At 43.3% G+C, this 26,856-nt stretch overlaps 1 protein-coding gene across 1 annotated transcript in view; it reads left to right on the top strand.

Annotated features, from left to right (window-relative positions):
- The first annotated feature begins 480 nt into the window (after positions 1-480).
- LOC138297110 (cystatin-like) overlaps positions 481-26,856 on the top strand; it is a 37,841-nt gene continuing 11,465 nt past the window's right edge. Inside the window, exons 1-2 of the mRNA XM_069236609.1 lie at positions 481-504; positions 620-763. Of these exons, the coding sequence (XP_069092710.1) occupies positions 481-504; positions 620-763 (168 nt within the window). The remainder of the gene's footprint in view (positions 505-619; positions 764-26,856) is intronic.

Below are 26,856 nucleotides of genomic sequence, written 5' to 3'. Positions count from 1 at the left end.
TTTATTTATTTATTTATTTTATTTTTTTTTTATTTTTTTGGGGGGGGGGGGGGCTCCCCTACCGAGTGCGGGGGGAAAAAACTCTCTGCCCTGTGTGTGTCCTTCTAAGTTGTGTTCCCAGTTATTTAAAAGAAATACATATATATTTATGTATATTTTTTTTTTTTTATAGTAGTGCCCGACCGGTTCCTTTCTGGTCCCGGTTGTTTCTGTCTAATTCTGGTTGCTACCGCAACCCGATCTTTTTTCCCGGCCGCGGAGCCGCGGCGCGGCCTGGCCGGCTGCCAAACCACACGTGCAGCCTGGAAAAGGGGAACGGCCGCCCGCGGAGGAGCGCTTGCCGCCCCCTGTTAATTCCCGCCCACGGGGGATAGCGTGTGCCCAGCCCCGGTTGCCGCGCGCCCCACCGACCGCACCGCCGAGACCCCACACTACCTTTATAAAAATGCACCCACAGGGGCCGGCCAAACTATCCGCACGATGGGTCCGCGCGGAAAGAGGCCGGTCCCTCCACCCCCACCCCTTTTTATTCCCACCCCTAAGACCCACCCCCACTTACCTTACTCCCAATCCCCTGTCCCGCCGTCACTTCCTTTCCCCGAACCGTCCCGCGGGGAAGACTAGAGCGTTGCTCTATGCTTCCCGCGGGCCCCCTCATCGCGGTGTGCAGAAAGCACTGAATTTCGCAACAACAGAGTACAACAAAGCCAGCAACGACAAGTTCGCCTTCAAAGTCTCCAGAGTACTCAAAGTCCAGAAGCAGGTCAGTGGGTCAAACAACTCAATTTCGGAGATAGGAATGGGAAGTTGTGGAGGAGGGGGGGTGATAACGCACACACCTAAAATGAAAAGTAGATACAAGTTAAATCTGTGTGACACGCACTGTTCTCTCAGTTGGTTCATTCGGTCATTTCAGATGTCTGCGTATCTAAGCGAGGGTCACTGAGCTGAACATTGATTGTTTACTGGGCATTAGTGAGATGTTTATATGTTTATGAAAGCGCTTTACTTCACAGCCTCTGAGAGCATTGGGAATATTTCAAGTCTTTAGTTTAAAAAAGTTACAGTATGCGATTGTATGAATGTTAGGTTGTTGCAAAATGTTAAAAAAAGATTGTGTTCGAGTGCTTCAGTTAAAGCAACCTGACTGTACAATTGCTTACCTTTGTTTTGTTTTTTAATCTCCAACAAAAGGACGCATTGCAGAACTGGTAACTCTTACAATACACCTGGATGGAGTAACTTTCACACTACGAAGTTTGAAATAGCTCAATCAATTAAAGTCTGCAGTGGCTTCCAAGCTGATTATCCAACGGAAAACATTTAACTTTATCTTTCAGATAGCAAGCACCCTGGAGAGACTTTTTTTTTGTTCTTCAGCTTTTCTGTTCCTCTACTCCCAGTGCAGGCGACCCCTCCTTCCTTTTCAACCTGAGGCAAATCAAGACGACATTAACCGTTCAGGGCCATTTGCTTTTCAGCAATAAGCATTGACAAAGTCAACAGGTCTTGCCTGTTGGATATATTGGCTTTGTCAATGCTGTGCAGCATTGGCATTTTTTTAATGCTATGCAGCATCTGCCAGAAAAGGGCGCTATGATGCAGTTGTCATTTCACATACGTCTGCATGCATGCACCCATAAAAGGGCACAGTCATTTTTTTCTTTAAATTATTTGCAGATGCAAGAAGGAGAGGGAATGAAGGGGGAGGTTAGAGCAGCAGAGGAGGGAGGGATCAGTACAGGGACGGGGGAGCGGCACATGAGGGAGAGAGCATCAGGGAGTTGGTGGGGGAGAAGCACACAGGGGGAAGCTGGAAAACGCATGTAATGCTGAAACAAAAAGAAAAAGGTAGTTCCCTAAATGTGAGTTGTGGAAAGATGCATATCGGCCAGTCAAAAGGACGGTAAAGAGGCTGTGCTCCGGCGGAGGAACAAACATAAGAAAGGGGAGGCAAACCATCACATAAGAAGCATTCAAATGAGAGTGACAATAAAGGCAAACCACTGGTAAGCATTGGGTGGGCATAAACACACTAAGTTTTTTGTGAACCCACAAAAGACCTTTTACAGCCGTGCAGCTTGTGCTGTCCGATAGACAAGACCTAAACAGTACAGGAACTAGTTTGGCAACATTTAAAAAAGTTTGGCAGCGTCATTCACAAAAGCTCCTACCTGCTATGACATCTGATTATTAGACCGATGGATAACAAAATAAAGCCAAGCAATCTTTGTAAAATAAGGGCTCATTCGCTTAATAAGGGTGCTTTGTTGAGTACCTGGCTTCAGTAGAGAAACGGGACTTAAACTAAGAGCACTTTATTCTAATTTTATGTGAGAAACGTGCTGCAGTTATAGTAATCTTAGAGATGTCAAGTTATGTTCACCGGTTCATTTTGTGTGTACATTCTGTCACTTGTAAGTTTGTCTTTACAGTATAAATTGAGGACTACAAATTCCAGACCACATCTTGAGATATCCATACTCTTGACAAAGTGAAACCTGTAGGCTTTGCCCCGTTTGATTACCGGGGGCTGGCATAGCATAACATAAATGCTCCCTCTTTCTATGTGAAGAAAATAAGATTAGTATGATTTTTCCAAGCTGTTGATCATACTTCTCACTTTTGATTTATTCTTTCCCTAATTGATCCAAGGCAAGTCAGTGTGAAAACACATTTTGCCTCTTTCCCTAAATCTCTGCCTTTAATGTTACCGGAAGCTGAAATAACAAGAGTAGCTGTGAAAGACCTTACAGAGTAGGATCAGGTTAACCTCTTGTAACCAGTGTATGAATTGTTTTGTTATGCTTAGGAGTTTGAGTCCAGCTGCAAGACCAGGCAGGGAAAAAGTGACAGCGCTCAAAACACCTTAGTAATTTCTCCATTCTCATTGTCCACTTCAAGGGAGAAGCCAGAACAATCAAAAACACTTTAAGCCCCACTACTAATGACAAATGAAGACGTTATCCTTCCTTCCAACCACGTATCGTCTTTCCATCCATCCATCCATATTTTCACTCTTAAACTCATCCTTCCTTCCCCCTCTATTTATCATTTGAGGCACCCATCTTTACACCCATTGGTTCTTTAACCCTTGTTCCATCCTGTTAACCTTCTATTCATCCTATCACCCTTACTTGCGCTCTTCCATTCGTCCATCCATTCCACCTTCATATATCCTCGTCCTCTTTTGCCCTTCCTTCATTTCATCATATTTATTGCCACCTCCCAGCCGCCCCTGTTTCTTCCCTTTCACCCTTTATGGTTACCCCTCCTTATGTTTCATTAATATTTAGTTATATCTGTAGGCAGAAGAGGGCTATAAATTACTAGCGTTTCAGTGGCGGGCCCCACTGCGGCTGCTGAAGGGGAGAGAAGTGTCTTGACGCCACTGATTACCTTTGAGTCACCCAGTCTTTGGTTCCAGCCTCCAGAGGGTTCGGGCATTTCCAGCTCCACTTCCTTTTTAAGCCACTCGCTGTGCAATTTGTTTTCTGTGCTCTCTGGCTCGCCTTGTTTCATGCTAGTAATGGTTTCGCTTTGGAAAGAACACACAGCAGCCCGGGCGTGGTGGAAATTAGGAGTGGGGAAGTAATGCATGGGGTGAACAGGAACTAAATGGGAGGAAGTGTGGTCTTGCCTGTGCTTTCAAAGTAGCCCCCTGGTTTTTCTATTTTTGGTGTCTTGGGGCCAGATGTAGCAACCGTTTTGCATGTCGCAAACTGCGAAAAACGCAGTTTGCGACATGCAAAACGGCCATCGCGATGCAGAGTCACATTTTGCGAGTCGGTACCGACTCACAAAATGTGATTCCGACTCGCAAATAGGAAGGGGTGTTCCCTTCCTATTTGCAACCACATCGCAATGCTGAGTTGCTTTGTGACCGCTAAACAAACCAACTCGCAGTTACCACCAGTGTCACACTGGTGGTAACGCATTCGCAAACGGGAAGGGGCCCCATGGGACCCCTTCCCCTTTGTGAGTGTCGCTGAAAAAATGAAACCAAATGGTTTCATTATTTTTATGAATTGCAACTCGTTTTCTTTTAAGGAAAACGGGCTGCAATTAAAAAAAACAATTAAAAAAAAAAAAAAACTGCTTTATTAAAAAAAAGCAGTCACAGACATGGAGGTCTGCTGTCTCCAGCAGGCCACCATCCCTGTGAGTGCATGGACTTGCTATGGGGTCGCAATTTGCGACCCACCTCATAAATATTCATGAGGTGGGTCTTTGCGACCCCATAGCGAGTCGCAGAAGGTGTCTGAAACACCTTTCTGCATGCACTTTTGCGAGTTGCAATTTGCGAGTCGGTATGACTCGCAATTTTCAAGTCGCAAATTGTATTCTTGCTTCATCTGGCCCTATGTTCCGCTGGAGTCACATGGATGGGACTATTCAACATCAATAGATGTATTTATTTTTCCTATTTTTATAAGTAAATCATATTCGTTTGTTTACCCAAAGCACATAAAATATTACACAATTATAAAGAATAATTTCATAATTCAACACCGTAAAATGTCTTTTACATACATTAAAATTGAGCCAATTCTGCCACGAGGCCAAAGATTCAGTTTTAACTATTAATTTTAAGGCGGCTAGATAGTTTCAATGTGCATTACTGTAAGACCAAATGTCAGATAGTTGCATCTGATGTCATAAACATTGGGCAGTCGGGCAGGGAATGTTACTTTAATTTCAGAAATAAATCTTCTTTCGTTAGCTTTTATTTTTAGGTGGCTCCTAGGCAGCCCGGAAGCCTCTTGTCTCTTGACATGATGTAATTTGCATCTGTGGGCTTGCTTTACGCCCATCTCATACCCATCACTTTCATTTATTCTTTAGTAGTGTGGCACACTACTTTTTTATTTTGCTTCGCGCTGCATGGCCATATGCTGTTTCTTCCTTTTTCTTGTTTTGGGCATGCTGCTCTTTCTTTGTGGTGTCTGCGCAAAAAGGCTGCAAGCTGGAGGGTGTGGGGGCAGGTTCTTTTCTATTTATTTAATCTTCTACTTTTTTTTGTTGTTGTTTTAAAGCAGCGCTTTAGATGAGGACTTGAAGTTTCATAAAGCACAACCTCAATCTGAGTTACGTACAAGTTTAGCAGTTGAAAAATAAAAAAGGAGCTTTTAAAACAGAAAAAAATACAGTATTCACTGCACTCTGGAAACTCGCCTCATAATGCTTTGCGGGGTATTTCTTTTTTAAAAATTCTTTTTGCCCATAACTCCACCTATGTTGGTCCTATGACAACGGGACCCCCACCAAACCGTCAGCACAACTCGCTCTTCCTTTCTAGGTCATCTCTGGCTCCCCAACCTGGGATGATGGGGACCCCAAAATAGTAGCCTCTCTCAACATTTAGGCCCTCATTACGACTTCGGCGCACTTGAAAAATGGACTGCCGAAGCTGCGGGCGCCACCATACCGCCAGTGCTGGCGGTATTGCTGGCACCCTATTTTGACATTTCCACTGGGCCAGCGGAAGTCACCTCAACATTGAAGCCGTCTCATAATAGAGCCAGCAGCAATGTTGATGTGCAGCGGGTGCAGGTGCACCCGTCGTGCATTTCGGGCAGTGACATGTGCGATGGGGCTGTGCCTGGGGGCCCCTGCACTGCCCATGCTATGTGCATGGGCAGTGCAGTGGGCACCCGCAGTGCCCCTTACCATCAGCCTTTCCATGGCAGTGTTTACCGCCATGGACAGGCTGGCGGTTGGGGATTATGACTGCCTGGCGGTAAAGTGGAGGGGTGGCAGTATGCCCGTGGCTAATGCGCAACAGTCCTAATACACTGGTGGAACACCGCCAGTGTTCCGCCGGCCACCAGGGTCATAATGACCGTCCTAATGTCTTTTTAAGCTTTCTCATGACTGAACTTTTGTTTAACAGCTGGGAGTAGTTTGTGTTTTAAGGGTCTTGTTGGTAATATTATTGCAGTAGTCCTGTAAATGTATAAGGCGCTACACATATGGCTACATTGCATTACTTTCTGCCATTCTGTTTTCATGTCGTTATGCCCTCTAGGGGCTGACTGTATGGTTACATGACCATGTTTTTTTACAAGTGCTATTTTTATTCTGGTGTCCTCTAGGGGCTGTTCTGAGCATTACAGTCAAAATACTACAATATTTGCTGCCCTCAGAAAATCGCCCTATAATGTTTAGTGGGACATTCCTTTTACAAAACATCTTTGCCCATAACTCATTGTGTGGTGGTCCTAAGACCATGGGACCACCATTAAAATGTTCATAACACATTCTTTCTGTCAAGGGCATCAGGTTGGGGGACCCCAAAATAATAAGCCCTCCCACCAGCCAGTGTCTTTAAGTTTTCTCATGGCTGGAGCTTTTGTTTTACAGCTGAAAGTAGTTTGTGTTTTAAGGTCCTTGTTTGTAATATTACTCTAGTAGGGCTGCTTGGTCTGAAAATGTGTAATGCACTACGCCCTCTAGGGGCTAAATATATGGTTAAACTGCATTACATTCTATCATTCTGTTTTAATGTGGTTATGCTCTCTAGGGGCTGACTATACGGTTACATGACCATGGGCCTCATTATGACCCTGGCGGGCGGCAGAGGCCGCCCGCCAGGATCCCGCCCTCCAAATTACCGCGCCGCGGTCAAAAGACCGCTGCGGGTATTACGAGTTTTCCCCTGGGCTGGCGGGCGGTTCCAGTTAAACCGCCCGCCAGCCCAGGGGAAAACGACCTTCCCACGAGGATGCCGGCTCGTAATCGAGCCGGCGGAGTGGGAAGGTGCGACGGGTGCTACTGCACCCGTCGCGTATTTCACTGTCTGCAAGGCAGACAGTGAAATACATTTCGGGGCCCTCTTACGGGGGCCCCTGCCGTGCCCGTGCCCATGCCATTGGCATGGGCACGGCAGGGGCCCCGCGACCCCCCCTACCGCCATCCTGTTCATGGCGGCTTTCCCGCCATGAACTGGATGGCGGTAGGGGGGGTCAGAATCCTCATGGCTGCGAAGCGTGCTCCGCAGCCATGGAGGATTCCAATGAGCAGCGGAAAGTCAGCGGGAGACCGCTGACTTTCCGCTTCTGACCGCGGCTGAACCGCCGCGGTCAGAATGCTCATTGGAGCACCGCCAGCCTGTCGGCGGTGCTCCCGTGGTCGGTGGCCCTGGCGGCCACCGGCCGCCAGGGTCAGAATGACCCTCCATGTTTCCTAGAAATGCTATGTTTATAGAGGTTCCTTCCTGGGCTGTTCTGAGCATTACAGTCAAGATACCACAATATTCGCTGCACTTGGAAACTCACCCCATAATGCTTTGGGGGCCATTCCTTTTACAAAACATTTTTGCCCATAACTGACTGCACAACATGCTCTTTCTGTCAAGGTCATCTCTGAGTCCCCACACTAGGATGAGGGGGAACCGCAAAATAATAATATAAAAAATGTAATAAATAATGGCTATATTTTCATTTGTTTTTTTGCTGCAGATAGAGGAAGAAGGAAAATGAAGTACTTTAGCTATATGCAGGGCCACTGGAATTATGTGGCCGTGAGGACCAAATTGTGTGACAAGGTAGACCAATTTATGTGGCAATTAAAGTCCAGTTATACATTTACAGCGCCAATAGCTCTAACTCAAGCAAATGCGAGACCTATTGCATTGCAAATGCTTGTTTTCTTGGAGGTCATACTCTGCCATCCGTGGTTTATCTTCGGGAAATATTTAACAATTGCTGCCTGTAATTTTGGATCTGGTATCCTCCTTACATAGTCAGGACCTTAAGAACCCCTCCATAATTCTTGTATTTAGGACATCATCTAGTTCTTTGAGGACAGATAAGCAGCATCAGCTGTCCTTTGAATCCTATGGCCTTTTACATGTTTTAGAGCACACTATACCCACAAACCTAAGGGAATGCTTGCACATTTAAACTGCCTCTCAAGACATTCCAATCCTGCCAAGAGGACGTCTGACTTAAACATTTGGTTTTCTCCATAAACACCAGCACAAAGAAGAATGTTTTGCAAACTCATCGTTGCCTACGCTGCGAAAAAAGCTGTAGAGCCTTTGCTTTTCTTAAACAAATGTCTGAGAGCAGTGACTGCACTTCACAATTAAACCCTGAAACATAGATGACTGAGGGAGGTGGGGCCCCCACTTCAGGTATTTTTCCTGGAGCAAATTAAAATTCACTCTACTGTTGAGTAGTTACAAGTTCAGTGCCATGTAGCTGTAGTATAGAGGAAATGTTTTGGCATAAGCCCCGAGGAGTGGCGTATAAGAAAAAAAACAACAAATTGTCCATCCACTGTTGCTATGCTTCCTAAGTTTACAAGGTACAAGATTTCAAATGGCCCTTATTATTGTCCCAGTACATATATCTTTAGAATCCCATACCGACATTTTTATTAAGTTGTATGTCACCTAGCCTACTATTGGACAGATACCACCTAAGCTTTATCCAATTTTCCCCCTTCTTTTTTAATATAATTTACTTCAGTGTTTATCATGATCACATTCTCAGTGCATTTACTTTGGAGAGCATTTAGCTTTTTTTTAAATCACTATTAGTGTATAATCTAGCATGGCCAATTTATCTGCTTGCAGTAATGATTTCGTCCTTGTGAAACCTAACTTAGTAGAAAATGAGCAAGATGAGGCAATCGCTGGTGCCAGAACTGATAAGAATAAGCTGAACATTGCTGAGGTGATTATTCAGGTCTCCTTGAGACCTTGGCAGAAAGCCCCGTTAAATGCCCCTCTTCATCTGCCTTCACCAGAGCTCAGTTTAGAAACCCGTAGGTATGTTCTGCATATTTAGATTCATGTACATTACCAGTTGGTCCACTGAAGCGAAGGCTGCATTTCAAAGAACGCCTATATAACTTTGACCTCTGCGGAACCTCCCTCAAAACACAATAGTGATCAGTAGTCAAGTGACCCTGCTGAAAATTGTCTTTTCCAAACGAAACAATTTTTGGAGAGGCAACCCAATTATTTAGGCGGGCCAAAACAGCTTTATATATACTTTGGCAATGGAATCTAACAAAGATTTGAAATGAGATTCTAAAAGCTTTTTATGGCCACTTTTTTTAAAGACTGGCGTAATCACAGATAATCCAGGAAACCTGAGCCTTACCAGCTACTGTTAACTCAGCTAGGCTATATGGATTATAGATTTTGGAGATTGAGGCTGGTAAATTGTCTGGGCCCACCTCTTTGCCCATCCTGCTAAGTTTCAGCAAACATATGGCAATTTCAAAGGTTTATCAAATTTTAGCATTTCTAATCCAGTACATATGGCATTAAAGTCTATGGTTCATGGCGACTATATACAGAAGCTATAGATGTAATCTATGTGGACTTTGAAATACCGCATTCAGAAAGTGACTGATTATGAGTACTGTAAGTTTAAACCAGCATTTAAAACCGTATTGAGTCCCCATTCAAAGTACCTTAAACATTAGGTCTCATTTTTATCCTTTGTGGACTAATCTTTCTCTCTGGTACACTTTTTGCACTTTGATTTCTCACTTTCATATTCTTTCAGTTCTTCTTCAACTCTACATTGATGAAACATTTGTAATTTTGTATTCACTGTTTTTATCCCCCCTTTTTTAAAGTTGAACACTCAATCGAACTATTAATCAATTCATTTGCTGAAATTCTTTGTATCAATCCCATTTTTGTAATTCATTGAGTGTTAAACTACCAATTCTACTGTTAAAATATCATATATAAGCTTTCCTGTCCCCAAATGTTCATAAATCATCTTGTTCATCTCGAATTTTCTCAGCTTCTCCAGCAGTAGCAAAGTATATTTTATACACAGGGCCTGTGGATGTTAAATTCTTAGATTTGTAGTTGGATGAAGAAGCACTTCCACTGTAAAATGGTCACTGTCACCATTGTCTAATAATATACGTTTTCTAAAAAAAAAGCAGACAAACGCAACGGAAACAAAATATCTAATCAGTTGTAAGCTTACGTTTTCCATTTTGTAAAATATTTCATGCATAGAGAATTACTAAATCTACTGTTCAAAGAAACCAGGGTAATACCATAAATAATGTTGTTCCTAACCTTTGGTACAGATAATTTGTGAGGCAGGAATTATGGTACATTGCATACTGAGAAAATATGTTCCGTTATTACATCTGATAGCTTAAGGTCCAATTTTTAAACTTTGATGTCCCATCAATCAATTAAAGAAGCTGCAGAGAACTTTTGTTTTGTGGTGGGTGTTCTTTCGTTCTGCTTTGAACACCACTTTGATAAGGTAAAGCTTGGTTATGCTGTTGCTGTGTTACTGATGGATGAAAAATCAGGCCCAGATTCAACAATCTGACAATTTCACATTTAGCAGCAATTCCCAAATTTGTGGGTAGATGGTGACTCTGGTTCTTGTTCCGCAGAGTGAATACAGCCTACTCTGTCCTGGTGTTTTGGATCACATTACCTGGACAGAAATTATGTGGGGTATATTACAGACCGGTGATTGTACAAACAGAAGATAGCAAACTGACATATCTGTAGCTGGGGTTCAGATTCATTAAGATATTTTACATGCTTGTCGAAAATGGCAAATCATAACACATTGGCCATACCTCCACCCCAAAAGGGACAAACCAATCTTCCTGTCCCCTCCCCCATGGTTCTGCCCCCAATTTGCACCTATTTGGGGTCAGAAAGCTCTCCTAGACACCTGGCAATTAAAAATGGTGGCAAAACATATAAATGGAGGTAGCGGCCTACCCTAACATCGAGCATACCCCCACCCTGGATGGGGCAACAGCGTCCTCTGCTCCCTGGGGGCAGATAAAAAGTTCCTCCCAGTTGGGGAGGTTGCCACAAATCTGGACACCAGGCATTTTGCATTTGGGACTAAAGAAAGGGGTGCAGGTGTCTGCCTCTGACATGAGGCCACATTCCCACCTCAAAGGGGTTAAATCGGTATTTTGTCTTCCACGGAAGGCAGAGAGGGAGTGTGCCCCTGGGTGGGGGAACATGGGTGGTAGGTATTTTGTGGATTTTTCATGAATCTGGAGTTTTTTTATCACTGAAATGTAAGGAAAGTGTGTGCTTTTAGCCAGAGTTTGAGGTTTGCAAGACGCTGTGGGTAAGAAAACCTTGTGGGAGTCATGCAAGGCACACCGCCATGGAATACCCTGGGTGCCTACATTTCACCCATGTATGTGGTTGGTGGTTTTCCATGGGTGATGGCCCAGCACTGCCCCAAATACAGCAGTTACCTGTATCACTGATCTCTCCACGTAGAGCTTGAGGGCCTTTTGTGTGGTGGTCTCTTGGGCCACCCGCACAAGTAAAGTACCTTTGTTATCAATAAACATGTGGGGAACTCTTGGTGGTAAAATATTTGTAGATCCCCACAGATTCCAGAACAGAACTTTCCTGCACAGAATAGTTAGGAAAATGTGTGTTTTTAGCAATAATTTTAGGTTTCTAACAGCCACTCAAGAGACACCCCACCCTGGATTCCCAAAACTGTCCCGATTTAAAAAAATGTACAGGTTTCCCTAGGTGCCAGCTTTCCATAACACAGTTGTGAAGAAAATGTATTGATTTAGGCAAAGTTTGATGTTTGCACAGGATTTTGTGTAAACATAAAATAAATAAATAATAATTAAAAAAAAAAAACTAGTAAGAGCCACGCAAGTCATTCCACCCCCCTCGATTCCTTCAGGTGTCTAGTATTAAAAAATGTGCAGTTTGCTAGGTTTCTCTAGGTCCCAGTTAAGCTAGGGCCCAAAACCCACAGCTACAAAAGGGTCCGTTTTAAGTGGAAAAATGTGATATGTCCATGTTGCATTTTGGGCCCTTTGCTGTCGCAGACCCTCAAAAGTGAGGTACCATTCTTATCAGGTGATGTAGGGGAATGAAAGGTTGAAGGATTTTTGTGGCTGCCTGCAGATTCCAGAACCTTCCATCTCTGAAATTTGAGGACATTTTTTATTTTTTAATCAAAGTTTGATGTTTGTAAGGGATTCTGGGTATAATAAACCTTGGTAGAGCTGTGCAAGTCACTCAACTCTGGATTCCCCTAGTATTCTAGTTTTCAAAAAGGTACAAGTGTGCTAGATTTCCCTAGTTGGTGCTTGACCAATGGCCCAAAACCTACAGCCTCCTGCATTGGGGAACAAAGGGTCACTTTTCAGTGGAGAAAATGTGATGCGTCCTTGTTGCATTTTGGCCCTTTTCCTATTGCGGACACAAGACCTACCCACACAAGTGAATTACCATTTTTATAGGAAAACATGAAGGAACATAGAGTAGTAGAACATTTGTTATTACCAATTGGATGGGACCATGCATTTGTGCCTTCCTAATGTAAACCAGTGTGTAAGAAAAGACATTTTGAAAAATACCCTCTGAATCACTTGCTAGCATAGGTGCTCACAAATTCATAGATATACAAATAGCCACTGCAGCTAAACTCATATTTTGTGCTCATTTAAGAAATACATAGATTTCCTTGCTACCTATTTTTCACTCTACATATTTCACCATATTAATTGGTCTACACTCGTTGCACAATAAAAACCATTGTATGGTCCCGCGCAGTTGTTGGCTCTGGGTACCTCTTGTTCTTGGAGAACCTACAAACCCTATATATCCCTGCAACCTGACAGGTCTAGCGGACATAATGGTGTATTGCATTTGTAAATCTGCCATAATGACATAGGGCCTGATTCTAACTTTGGAGGACGGTGTTAAACCGTCCCAAAAGTGGCGGATATACCACCTACCGTATTACGAGTCCATTATATCCTATGGAACTCGTAATACGGTAGGTGGTATATCCGCCACTTTTGGGACGGTTTAACACCGTCCTCCAAAGTTAGAATCAGGCCCATAGTGTTTGAGATGAAAACGCTGTTTAAAAATTGCAGTTTTTTTCTTACTCATTTTCACTATTTCTTTATTTCAACAATTAGTTTCTTTGGGAAAACATTGAGAGATCTACCCATATGATCCCTTGCTGAATTCTGAATTGTGTCCTACTTTTTGGAAATCTGCAGCTTTCCTGGAATACCCATAGGTTTCATGCTGGTTTCCACCACAAACTGGAAGTGGGTTGAAAGTGCAAAAAAGAGGAACAATTCACAAAACAGTGATAAAAATTTTTTATTTTTTTATTCTGCTCTATATGCTTCTAAAAACTGGGAAGATGGTGAATTTAGTGTGGTATACCCGTCATTGATGCCATTTTCAGGAAAAAACAGACACTTTTTAGCAGAACACTTTTTCCTATTTTACCCAGAAAAATCAAAATATAGCTTTATTTTGGCAATTTTCTCAGTCCCCTCCAGGGGAATTCACAAATACGGTGTGCTTTTTATAGTCCACCAGATATTAAAATATGTATGTCTCTCCTACAGCAAGCCCATCGTGTTATAAATCAGGGTGATGTATATTAAAAATAGGACATGTATTTTTGTATGTCCTACAAATAAAAACTCCAAATAGTTGTTTTTACTATTGGAAAAGCTGGTAGCCCCATTGGCAGGAGCAGGGTAACATGATGAAAACTCAGCTGTGTTAAATTCTTAATGGGACTACTATGGCTGGTACTTCACGGTATCAAAATAATTGTTACAATAAACCCGACCTGATGTCCAAGTCAAATTTAATTTAACATTTAAAGAACTGAAATGTTTAGAAAGTTGCCACGCTGATGACCATGTTTTCTATTGCCTGTCTACAGATGCTGGCCACCAGACAGATTTCTGCCCTCCTGGGGAAAAGTGTCAATGACTCCAAGGAGCGGGAACAATAGAGGCATATAATTGGTATAGGTGTTAACTCTCCTTTGCAGGAAGCCACTTGAGGTGTGAACCCAAAGGCAAGCTTCAAAAGGGAAAGCCGCCTTTGCAGGGTAAATGGTGGACACACATGGAGGGGCTGCTCTTTTGTTCAGGTAGACACACTAGAGTTGGGGACAGAGGAGAGCAGTTGCCTAACTGCTTTTTCTGTGGGTTTGTAGCCCTCTGGTAGCCACACCTCTATGGTGGGCTACCAAGCTTCACACAACAAGAGGAGGGTTCTGCCATCTTGGGTTTGGGCTGAATTATGCACCCTAGGATAGCTAGATGCCACACATTGTAGGAAGTCTCCATCACGTGGGGAAGGTCCTAGTAGCTCATTTGTCTAGTAACTGCTACATCTTGAGGGCACTTTCTGGGCGTAAATATGGCACCCCTGGCAACCAGACCTCAGATCACATCTGGATTAGAGAGAGGACTGACGGACTACCCATCAGTTCTCTAGAAGTGGGAAGAAAGGCTGCACCAGCTGCTGGTCTGCACCTGCTGATCTTCGGGCTGACAAAGATAGGACTGTGCCTGTGGTGCCTGGCTCATTGAGAAGTTGCCCCAAGCTCCAAACAAAAGAGATGAACTCCAAAAGTCAGTTGGTGGACTTTTTGTTAAAGCACCAGAGCCACAAGCCTGGCAAGTCAGTAGCCACAATTCCCTGATCACTACTGACTGCCTATACGCAGCCAATAAGAACAGGTCCACTCAAAAGTTGCCCACAAGTCTGTGAGACCTGGGAGATGCATCATAGTGCAGTTTGGTTGCCCAATTCAGACACTAGCCTCCACCAAAAAGAACCACTGGTTTCAGTGTGTCAGGAGACCATTAGTTTGGTGGCAACTGGATTTTTTCTGGATTGAAGAGGACTTTGAGGGGCATGACCCCTATAGACAAAGTGGCCTCATCTGGACCGTGGACTGAGGGGTAGCCCCAGGAAGCCCCCCATCAACTGCAACTGCATAGTATTCTGTATCCCTGGCACCGCGACCGCTCTGAAGTCTATGGCGGTTCACCCATAGAGCCTGGAAGTGGACCTGAGACTGCATTGGTGCCAAGGTAACTCTCCCACAACTCCTTACCAACCCCTTGATTTCCTCCCTGTCAGAGGTGGTCAGCTAAAGCAAGTCAGAATAGCCAAACATACTTTTATAAAGGTATTACAAAGTTCTAAACTTTCTGCTTACCAAGACTTGTTGGATTTTTGCACACAGAACAGTGATTTATGATGTAATTAAAAATCTGTCTCTCTAAAACCCTACAGCCGATTTTTGGTATCTAAAAATAAGAGTTATTTTTATAAATTGGTGTTGGACTTCTTGTGTGACTTTTTTTCCTTGTTTTTGGTGCTTCTAAATGCGTTATACTTTTTCTTTGTTTAAGCCTGACCGCTCAAAAATCTAGTTACCGAGGGTTGCACTAAGGTTTAAAAAATGAGCTTAACTGAACCCAAGTCGGTATCAGGAATGTATTGCATGGTGAAGTCACACAATCACACCTATAATAAACCACTGAATTGGGGCTTGTGTTTTCCAAATGCGAAGATGGTTTGATACAGTAGAGAACCATAAGAATATGATACTGAGTAGAGGCTGCTAGAAAAGAACATTTCCCTAATGACACTGTAGGATGTTTTCTGGCATGGAGCATGTTGGAAATGGCCCTTTTGCAGGGTCATCCCCAGTCCTTTTGCCTCTTTTCTCTTATTCTTTCTGACCTGTTTTGTTGGCTTTATGACTCTGGCTCTTTACCACTGCTAACCAGTGCTAAAGTGCATATGCTCTCTGTGTAAAATGTACTGTTGATTGGTTTATCCATAATTGGCATATTTGATTTACTGGTAAGTCCCTAGTAAAGTGCACTAGAGGTGCCCAGGGCCTGTAAATCAAATGCTACTAGTGGGCCTGCAGCACTGGTTGTGCCACCCACAGTAGTAGCCCTGCAAACATGGCTCAGACCTGCCACTGCAGTGTCTGGGTGCGCAGTTTTTAAACTGCCAATTCGACTTGGCGAGTGTACCCTCTTGCCAGGCCTAAACCTTCTCTTTTACTACATGTAAAGCACCCCTAAGGTAGGCCCTAGGTAGCCCCATGGGCAGGGTGCAGTGTATGTTTAAGGTAGAACATATACCAGTGTGTTTCATATGTCCTAATGGTGAAATACTGCCAAATTCGGTTTTCACGGTGCACGGCCTATCTCTCTCATAGGTTAACATGGGTGCTCCTTTAGATATCCTTAAAGCGCAGATTCCTTTTGAGAGCAGATAGAAATGTGGAGTTTAGGGTCTCTCAACTCACAATTTAAAAATACATATTTTAGTGAAGTTGTTTTTTTAATTGTCTGTTTGAAAATACCACTTTTAGAAAGTAGCCATTTTCTTGATTATACCATTCTGTGACTCTGCCTGTTTGTGGATTGTCTGTCTGGGTCAGCTTGACAGTTGGGCTGTTTTGCACCTCTCTAGACAGTGACACAAAAGAGGGCGGGGGTGTAGCCTGCATATCTTGATGAGCCATCTGAGCTAGAGAGGAGGGAGGAGTGGTCGTTCTCACCTGAAAGGACTGTGCCTGCCCTCACACAATGCAGTCTCCGACCCCTTGTGTGTGCGTCTGGGGCCTGGCCTGGACGAGGAAGGATCTTGCAAACACTTGAGACTTTGCTTTGAAGTTTGTCAACTTCAAAGGCAGAACCGGGTATAAGAAGACCCAAAACCCCAAACCTTTAGAATCTTTTTGGAATCAAGAGGGACCTCTGCAACAAGAAGAGCTGAAGGAGTTGTACTGTCCCTTTGCTGTGCTGCTTTGCTGGACTGGCCCGCAGTTGCTGCTTCTGCCTGAAAAGAGTGCAAAGGGTGAACTTTGCTGTGTGCCCTGCTTGATAAAATTCTCCAAGGGCTTGGAGTAGAGCTTGCCTCCTGTTGGAAGTCTCACGGGCCACCAAAGATTTCACTTTCCTCGACCTGCAGCACTGTGAACTGTGTGTTCTGTGCTGTTCAAGAGGAGAACCCACTGCAACGCTGGCAATGACACTGCTGGCCTGCACCGTGACCTGTAGACGCCTCACGGAGCTTTGCGCCGTGACCCTGGTCTCCCCGATGCCGTCATCGGACGACTTCACCGAGCCGATGCTCGCACCGCGACCTGTGGGCCCCACACTCTGGCATTGCCTGCTCACACCGCAGCCTGGGCATCCCCCAACAATGCCGCTCCTGCTGACACAGGTGCCGCTGCCTGCGCCGTGGCCTGTGGACACCGCTCGTGAGGTACAAAAAGCACCGTCCCCTCCCGCACCACAGCCCCGGTCCACATACGCAAGCACCATCGACTCCTGTGTCATCACCAGGCATCCTGCCTGCACCGTGGCCTGTGGACAACGCTTGTGAGGGTCACGAAGCACCGTCCCGTCCTGCACCACTGGCTTGAGCCAACCGGCGACAGCACTTCAGCAGCGACAAAGCTGCTGCCTGTACCGTGACCTGTGGACACCGCACATCGCACTGCCCGGCTTACCACCGCAGCCCTAATCTCACAGATGCCGCTGGACGCCGTCGCAGAGGCGCTACCTGCACCGTGACCTGTGGGCACCGCATGTCGCATCGTCCCGCTTCGCACTGCAGTCCCGACGCCATCCACACCGGCGCACACGACTTCATCAGCCCAGAGTTCGATGCACAATGTGTGTCAACTTCAAGGGCTCGACGACTCCAGAACCGACACCGTGACGTCAGCGATGCCTCTCTTCGAAGCTCACCGCAAGGATCACGACGCCCTGCAAATCCAAGGTACTGTTTGCGGGTGTTCCGACACCATAGCTGGCCCGCGATGCCATGGTCGGCCTGAACTGTTGGTTTTGTTGCTCATGACGCCGTGATAACACCAGGTGCAGCTATTGACTTCAAGGAACTGTATTTTTGAGTAAATCTTGTAGAATTCATATTTTTGTTACTGTATGTTGGGTTTTTATCATATTTGGTCTTGTTTTAAATAGATAAATATTGGCTATTTTTCTAAAACTGGTGTGAGGTCCTTTTGTAGTGTTTTCACTGTGTATGTGCAAATGCTTTACACATTGCTTATGAGATAAGGCTGACTGCTCGTGCCAAGCTACCAAGGGATTGAGCAGGAATTATCTGAGCAGGTATCTCCCTTATCCTAACTAGAGTGAGGGTCCCTACTTGTGACAGGGTGCAAACCGACTGCCAACTAGAGACCCCATTTCTAACAGAGCACATTTAAGCAGTCGTGGCTTTTGGAAGAAGTCTCTGTGAATGTATAACCCTTATCATTGTCCTGAAAAAAGTACTTAGAAATTAAATGAGTGGGACCAAAATGTCGACAGATTGAAAGTTCTGCAGGGCATTCTGTTATCAAAAATAGAAAGCATCATTACTCTCACCATAAGAAGGGTGTTTCACCTCCTTTGTTGGACCCTCAGGTCTTCGAGTTACTCCCTCCTTTTGGTTTTCCTTTAAAAAAAAAAAAATTGTGATAGGTTGAGTGTATTTATGTGCTTTAAAGGGGATGTGTGGTAGGATTTCGGCGACTCTTTGTGATGGAGCAAATAGTGGTTTTTTTCTGTATTACTTTGATGTTGTTTCTTTTATGTATAGAAAATAAAACCAGCATTGGCACAGCCAATCCGTCTCACTGATGGCTTTGCCAGTATGCTGTAGTTATGTTGTATATTAGTGTAGTTGCTACTTATTATGGCTAAAAGTTTTTGGTGTTGAGAAAAGTATTGAAAATCTGAGTAGAATGTAGTGTTGTGGAGTGGTGCTGAGTTGGTTTGAGTGGTATTGATGGAGTGGTGTGTAGTGTTGTGTTTATGCCCTTGCTAAAGTAACATTTGTGCCGATGTCAGTTAAGCACTTTTGCAAACCTAAATACATAAAATAAAAATGAGCACAGCCTTTCATTGCACAGGAATGCACATAAATAGCATCTACAGCGTTCTCGTCCTGGGCTGTGCTGAAGGGGAAACTCTTTATTTGCCAATTATATTTTTTTTCCTCGTTGAAACTATGCTTTCAATGAAAAGTGGTATGCTTTGTTACACTGGAATAAAATGCTTTTGGATCTATTACCACTGTATTTTCTGAAAAACTCTCCTGCATCACAAAGAGAGGACGTGGCATGACAATCAGAGCTGCCGATTTTGGACCTGGGTTTTAATCTCAGCTTCGGCTCCACATTCGGGGATTCTGGGCAAAACACTCAATGCCCCTGTCTTTACTAAAAAATAAATGTGTGCTTTTTGTGATGAAGCTGGTGCTCATGCAAAGGGAACAATACCATAGAGTTTGCATGACATAAAAACTGCATAAGATAAATTGCAGTGTTGCTCCTTGTGCTTTTCCAGTAAAAATTATTTAAACATGTTTAGACGCGTTTTTTTTCCTTGGCATGTACATCAGCATTTTACAACTTGCACTAGGGTAGTTTGATGGCCTATTACTGGAAATTATGTTTCCAGCTCCTTTGCATGTGATCGTAACTGGCAGCGTGTGTGGCAATAGGTCGAATAAGATTTAAAATCGACACAGCACTATAATGAAATCACGCTCCCACCGTTTTATCGTGGTATATTTCATGGCATCGGCCCGCTCCTTGCATCGCTGGCCCATGGTTAGAGTACGGGAATGCCTTTTTTTCGTGGGGCCACTAGGGGCGTTTGGGAATCCTCTCAGAATGTGCACGTGGAAATATCCCAGGACGAAACCAGGGCCGGACTGAGAGCAAAAACAGGGCGAGCTCGGGCACCCAAAACAAGGTGGCACACATTTGACTTTGAGCAAAATATTACTTGTCTGAGGGGACCAATTTTGGGCCAAATGTGCATTAAATCAAGTGTTTTACAACATAAACTAGTTCAAATATTTTAATGTTGCATGTACTTTCAAAGCAGCATAAACGTGAGTGCCCAAATGTGTAGCACAGATGCAGGCATGTCTGTGTGTAATGCAGCTGGCTCGTGCACAGCGCTCCAATACCTACATCTAAAAAGAAGAGGAAAGCCCCACTGCTTTTCAGATGGCAGCAAAGCAGAACCGGGTTTGAATCTCGACTTCGGCTCAACATCCTGTGATTGTGGACAAAACACTTAATGTCCTAGTGCCTTAAAAATATCAATGGAGAACTGCGACCTCGAACATAACAGCAAACTGAAACTCATTTTCAGAACAATATGCCAACATTCTCCAGTTCTGATGTAAACACACAAAAAAGTTGATTACCCAAAAACTTTTCTAAAGGGCAATAACGCAATTTCAAAAGGGAAAAAAAAGAATGCAACCTCAAAAGAAACAAGCATTTGCGATACTTTGGGTCTCACCGTTTGCTCGCATTAGAGCCATTAGCAATGTAAAGCCCTAACCAGACTTTTCTTGCCACATAAAATAATAATGAAAAGTAAAACAGTTTCACATATGCGAGCTTATGGTCGACATGTGCTTGAAGGAGGCACAGAAAAGGAAACAGAAGTTCGCTCGCAGTGAAATTTATTGGCAAAATTGCAATTATCTATGTTACCGGCAAAAGTGCAATTACCCATGTAACAGGGTGGATGTCATTCAAAGCGCTTGACTTCTGGCCAGCGAGATCACTCTGTGCATAAAATGAAAAGACAAAGTAGTCTAGAAACCAGCTGAAAACACAGAACCCCGTATGTTTTCAGTAGTTTACCGGTGCGCTTGAGGAGGGCTAAACAGTGTAAAAGGAATGACCTATGTATGCCTTTCACAAATTGAATCAATCAGTTTTTAAAAGGCAAGCCCACAAACTAATGCCATGACATGGCATGACATGGGCGTGGATAGAAGCCCACAGAGAGATTACAACTTGGTCTAGAGCTCTTGCGTCCGCTCGACCCTAAGAAGGACCGATCGTATTCATTCCTTTTCAACCCAAAAAAGTCCCCAAAACACATGCTATAATGGTAACTAGTGGAGTGATATTGTACTTAGTCCGCTGTCTGGGAGGGATAAACACTAAAAGAGGCATGACAAATGCATGCCGTAAACTAATAGGAAGAAAGAATACAAGAGTGACAATGCAACCAGGAAATAGCAAGCCTGTGGGCGGGCTGTAAGCCCCCACACTGAATACAGCATGTTTTGATCAGACCGTACATGTACTGCCTAGGTTCGACCTAAAAAGACTGTTTTTGTATCTGGTTGCTTTCTTCATAATTTCTTCATTTACTCATTGTTTTTACATCTTTGAATTAATTTTAAGAAAGACAAGTGGGACTACTTAACCCATCAATGTCTGTGTGTAATGTTTAAGGGGCATATCTTTGTGTTGATTTTACGAAAAACGCTAACATAACAGAAACTCATGTTAATTTAGTCCTGACCACACTCTTTCTCTATGAGAACCTGTTCGAACCCTCAGAGATGAATTAATCAGCCAGTTCTCTAGATGGGATTTAAACAACATCCTCGCCTGATGAAGGCGCGCCACCAGAGGAGCCAGGACCTAAGTGAAAACTCCTGTAGCAGACTTCAGTCTGAGGAGGAGGACCCTGATCTGAAACTAAAGATCTCCTCTGGCAAAGTATACAAACATCTGATGCTTTGCATGAATTGGGATGTATAGATATGAGTCCTGCAAGACGAAGGTGGATCGAAAATTCCTGTTGGTGATCATTGGAATTATATTCTGTCATGTGGTGATCCTGAAGTGCTTTCTTTTTATGTACGAGTTGACTTTCTTTATATGCAGTGCTGGCCTGGAATATCCTGAGGCCTTCAGTACTAGGAAGAGAATAGAATAAAAACCATTTTGACTTTCTCTGAAAGGAGTGGAACAATTACTCTCCTTTGCCTGAGCTCCCTCCCAAAGGGATTACCTTCTGATAGTATTCTGGGAATGGGAGCAGGATTGAATCATGAGTCTGAAGGCCAATAACCAAAGTCTATCTGATAGCTTGTCATGATAATAATTAAAATCCAACAGACTGAAATGTTTTTGTCATACATCATACAAGTCCATGCACCTTCCCCCTATCACTTCTGGATCAGAAGGAGATTAGCAATAACCAGGATTTTTACTTAGAATTGCTTGACTGGTTTACAGTGTATGGAACTTTTGAAGACTTTTTTTCGGCTAAAATTACTTACGGCATGAAGATCAGGGTTTAGAATCTTTCTCATAAGCTTCATGATGGCCCAAACAGGAATCTTCAAAGAGGTAAATTTCTCTGAGCAGTCAGTTTTACAATTTCTTATCCATACGTTTCTTCTGGCTAGGTCCCCAGCAATAGCCTCAGAGCTGAAAATGTCTCATACATCAGCCAGTAATTTAGCTTCCTGTTCCACCTGTACAAGGAGATCAGAACAATTCATACCCTCTTGGGTAACATTCAAAATAAGTTGCTGCTTTAAGGGCCAGAATATTGGCTGCAAACTATTTTCTTCAAACCACCATCCACCTTCCTGTCCACTGTATCTACTGGGGTTCAGTTTTCCAGGTTCATTGATGTGCAGCCAATTAAGGGAGATAGTATAGCATCAACATTAAGAGGAAGAGTCTCTTCCTAATTCTCCAAGGAATACATTTTCTGGTAAAATATTTGTACTTTGTAGGGTCTGACTTGACAGCACAGCTATCTTATGGTAGGTGAGTATCAGTAGATAAGGTCTTTGACTCCCCCCAAATGTTGGGACCCTGGAGTACATGTTTTGTGTTGTGTGTTCAAACAAAATAATTCTTGCCCACTACACAGCTGTAGTCATTTTGTTTATTTATCCAGATGCCTCAACTGAGCTTTCAGGAGCACAGACATAACTTTGAAATGCTAGCAATGTGTCTTAGATAATTATAAATTATGGTTGTCAGGCATTAACCTACATAGTTTTAGATCTGGCTTGACAGTACCACTGGCACCTAAAATTTAACCTACAGTAATATTTTTCTATAGTACTTTGCTTCCACACACATACATATCCATTCCCATTCTATTTACTGGTAATGCTTCACATTCCTTTCAAAACCAGACCTTCATGCACTTCCAATGCTTGTTATGAATGGGCATTTCGATTGAGGGTAGCCTTTCATACTTCAGAACAAGCATTGGCAGCAAAGCCAACAGGCCCATGCAAGAGCTATTTGCTTTTGCTAATGTCTTTTAACCATGTTGTAGAGTAGCACGGTTGCTGTGCAGCATGACTAAAAGTTATACAAAGTACTAAAAGTTGAGCCAACCATATTGGGATTCAAATGTGTGACCTTCAAGCCTATTAAACTATTTTATTGACTAATAACTCACTGTTTACCTTACTAGCTACTTTACTTTAATGTTATCCAGTTTTGTGGCTACTCCGCAATAGGCATGTTTGGGACTCTTAAAAGAGATTGTGGTAAAACTTATTTTGACAGCTCTTGTAAATAAGACCAAATCTTTTTCACATAACATTACAACCATGTAGACTGATTCCAAGATAAGTGATCTAGTACAGAGGCACTTTTGAGTTTGAAGTAGGGCTATCAATGCGAACAAAACAGAAGTACATGCAATGTTGTTTTAAGGATGATCCTGGGCAGCTCCCAGATGGGAAAAGTACTCAAGGAAAATAACTCTTCATAAATAACAAATGAGTATTTTATTTTGAAAACAATAATGTCCTGTGCCCTGAATTCAGCGGCGTGGAATTTGTTAAAGTAACTCACAGCTGTGGGGAGAAGATTCCTCACATCTGGCATTTCTAACTAACTGGATGTTTAGGGTGTGGTCTTATTTACAGTTCACACACACAAAAAGATAGATGAGTATTCTATGCAGTTTGCATGTAACACAGATTAATTTGCTAAGTAATATAATTCGAAAATATTCTGTTCCAAGAGGTGGTCTGTTCGACTGCGGAACAAAGCAATTTCCTAGATCAACTTGTGCAGCAAGGTTTTTTTAATGTTCTTAATGTTTAAGGTTAATTTTAATGTTTATAACCAAGAACTAATCGCACATGTTCGTATTTGACGTACATGATGAAGACAATTCTGATCACTTCCAGTTTTACTTTTACTGCTGTTTCATTGAGCTTGCTGCATTATGCGTAATGCCCATCTTTAATAATCACTAGTTTATCATAGCACTTATAATAATCACCATGATTGGAAAACTGTGGTGGGGAATTAGACTTGCTCTTGTTCAAAATGGGCACCAGGTTAGTCGCTACGAGTCAGGAAGCAGCTAGCTGCTATGACCGGGTTGATATCTTATCTATTTTATTTTTAACTGTTTGTATTTAGATGCATAGACCTTGTGCCAAGAAAGCACAGCTTGAAACGCTCAAAACACTTTTAGAAGGAGCTTATTAAACATTATAGACACAGACTGTCTTCACCCCCCTCCCCATCTGCAAAAGGCATGGAATGCGATTTTGTTGCATGCGTACTACATAAATGGATAAGGCATCAGCCTCCAGAGCTGGGGGATTGTGGGTTTGAGCCTTATCCAGGTTGTATTTCGCACATGTCTTGTGTGTTCATGCAATATGCTGTCCCTGAAATATCTCCCACTTGCCAAGGTGTGGTGGGGACACATGCACATGAATGAAACTGGGACGAGCAGATGTGGGAGAGGAAAACAGACCTGAGGGTGGGTTGAGAGAGATGAAACAGGGACTGGGTCGGGTAGAGGGTGGAGAGTAACAGATGGGCTAGGAAACACAAGCACTCATAGGGAGTGCTTGAAAACAAACAAAAAAATAGCTCTAAAAAATGGGAGCAGTGGAAGAGCACAAGTACTTGGCCAATGCTCCAGGAGTGGCACAAACTCAAGAGACGATAAAGCGCATGCATGCTCTGATAGATAGAAAAGAAGCGAAGGAGAGCAATGCTGAAACTAACCAATGGTACGCTATGGGCGGGCTGTAGCTCATTAATTGTAAACAAAGTGTCTTGAAGACACAGCGCATACTCTGCCTATGTGAGACCTAATAAGACCATCAGCATTTTCTGATACAGGCATGGGATCACACCCAGATCCTCCCTTTTTATGTACCAGTATCTGAGGAATTTTCTCCCTCCTCACATATTTGCCTGTGTAAGAGGGGCTCAGGGGGCCTCTGAGTCAGGGCCTGAAGAATGATCCAAATGAGATTGGGAATCTGATATCCCACCTCTTGACTTTCTTTGATGTTCTCTCATTTTCAAAAGACTTTGCCCTTTTCCCCCAGATTGACCAGTTACACAAGAAATAGGGCTCTTCCTCATGTAAAAGCATCCTTAACCTTTCAGGGTGAGAATCTAAGTAGTTACCAAGTGACTGTTTACCACTCCTCAAATGCTCTAGTAAGTTGCTGGTCGGAGCACTAACAGGAGTGCTCTGCTGCTCCCTTCTCTGCTGGACCTGGACTGAAGCATACAGCAGCCCACCGTGCAGGGGATGTTCCAGAAGTCGTAGTGGATGCCACACAAGACTGATTCTGGGTTGTCTGACCCAGAAAGACTTGACAAACTGGACGTGACAAGGAAGGAACGGGCCTTTTAAGGTGAAAAAGTTATGCTGATTGGTGGTGTCTGGAAGCATGACTGCCTGATGTAGTAATGAAAGTAAGCGAGGGGGACAAAGGGGTAACTACAATTGATTCTCTTATGCTGACATCTTGTTCAGTGCAGAACATGGCAGACAGTTGACTTTTCTTTGTGTTTACAGTGGCTCTGTCGCTATGGTATCACCTTTCTGTTTTGTTATTGAGAGCAGATAGATCGTCCCTCAGAGTGAGAGGGGGAACAAAGTTTTGGATGGAGGACGCCAACTATTTTCATTTAATTTTAATGTGGTCGGGTGTGGCCCAAATAGGGCTGAGAGAGTTGTATGTATCCAAGAATTTAGTTGTTTAAATTATTTTTAGGGGGTAAAGAAGATTAAGCCAGAGGAAGTTACATGAAGGTACTTTGAGGGTTTGGGGGGTTAAAGTAAATACAAATCTGTTACACCTGTGCAAGCCTTTGAGTGATTGTCATCTTTCTTAGGCATCAATTTTTTATTGCCTAATCCAGACACTAGATGTTTTCATGCAGACTAACCCATATTTTCAGGTCTGATTATGCTATTTTAGTGGTGAACCTAAAGTTCCTCCGTAGAGCTTCCTTTTTCTCGCTCTAAATCCAAGTTGGCATCAGTTTTGTGTGTAGCCATCTGAAAGAGAAGCATTCCTTTGCCTGTCTACTTGGTTCATCAGACAACTGAGTGCTAGATCAGTTCACCAGACAAGCACCGTTGCTAACCATACACACACCTAAAACGTTTTTGGGGACTGAGGCCTAAAGGTTATCACAAATTTATTACCACTCACTTTACTTTTGCTGTTACTAGGCATGAGTGTTGAATTCAGTATCTTGAGTTTAAGTTTCTGGACCCATGTCTCTCGAAACATTTTTAGGTCTTCAATAAAGATAGCATAAGCTACCTATAGGGAGACCAACTATTTCCAATACATTATATATATATTTAGAGTGGGATTTGACTCATTGTTCATGATAGCGTGGCTTTGTTGTGTATGGCAAGGGTGCGAGTTATAGTTTCCCTAGGTCACAAATTATAGTTAAGAATTATTTCATGTAACTGTAGAAGATGAATTTCTATGGTTTTGTGTGTGTAAAATCTGAACCTAACTATAACACCCCTGTAACCTTTGTTTTTTTATTTATTTTTTTAGTGAATTTGTAAGGTTTTCGTTTTATTCTATTACCTACCTATAACATCCCTGTAACCTTTGTATTTTCTCAGTGAATTTCTAGTTTAAAAAAAAAAAAAATGTTAAGTAAGATGCACATCTCAATGCACGGTGGGAGGGTAAGGGAGTGGGGGGTTTGACTCAGGCCTGGCATTGTGCTGCTCCAACCCAAGCTTGCTGCTCCTGCCTCCCCTCCTCCTTGCTCTTCATTGTCCAGGTCCATGCTCCTGCTCCCTCATATACAGCCCTGTGTGACCATTGTTCTGCTATTGCTCTTCCCGCCTGCCTTTGACAGTTAGCATGCTGCCCCATCCACCTCATCCCTACCCTCTGTTGTCCGAGTCCATGCACCAGCCATCCTCCCTCCTGCC

Source organism: Pleurodeles waltl, chromosome 5, assembly GCF_031143425.1.
Source record: "Pleurodeles waltl isolate 20211129_DDA chromosome 5, aPleWal1.hap1.20221129, whole genome shotgun sequence".
Lineage (NCBI taxonomy): Eukaryota > Metazoa > Chordata > Amphibia > Caudata > Salamandridae > Pleurodeles > Pleurodeles waltl.
This window is presented reverse-complemented; position numbering and strand designations above follow the sequence as displayed.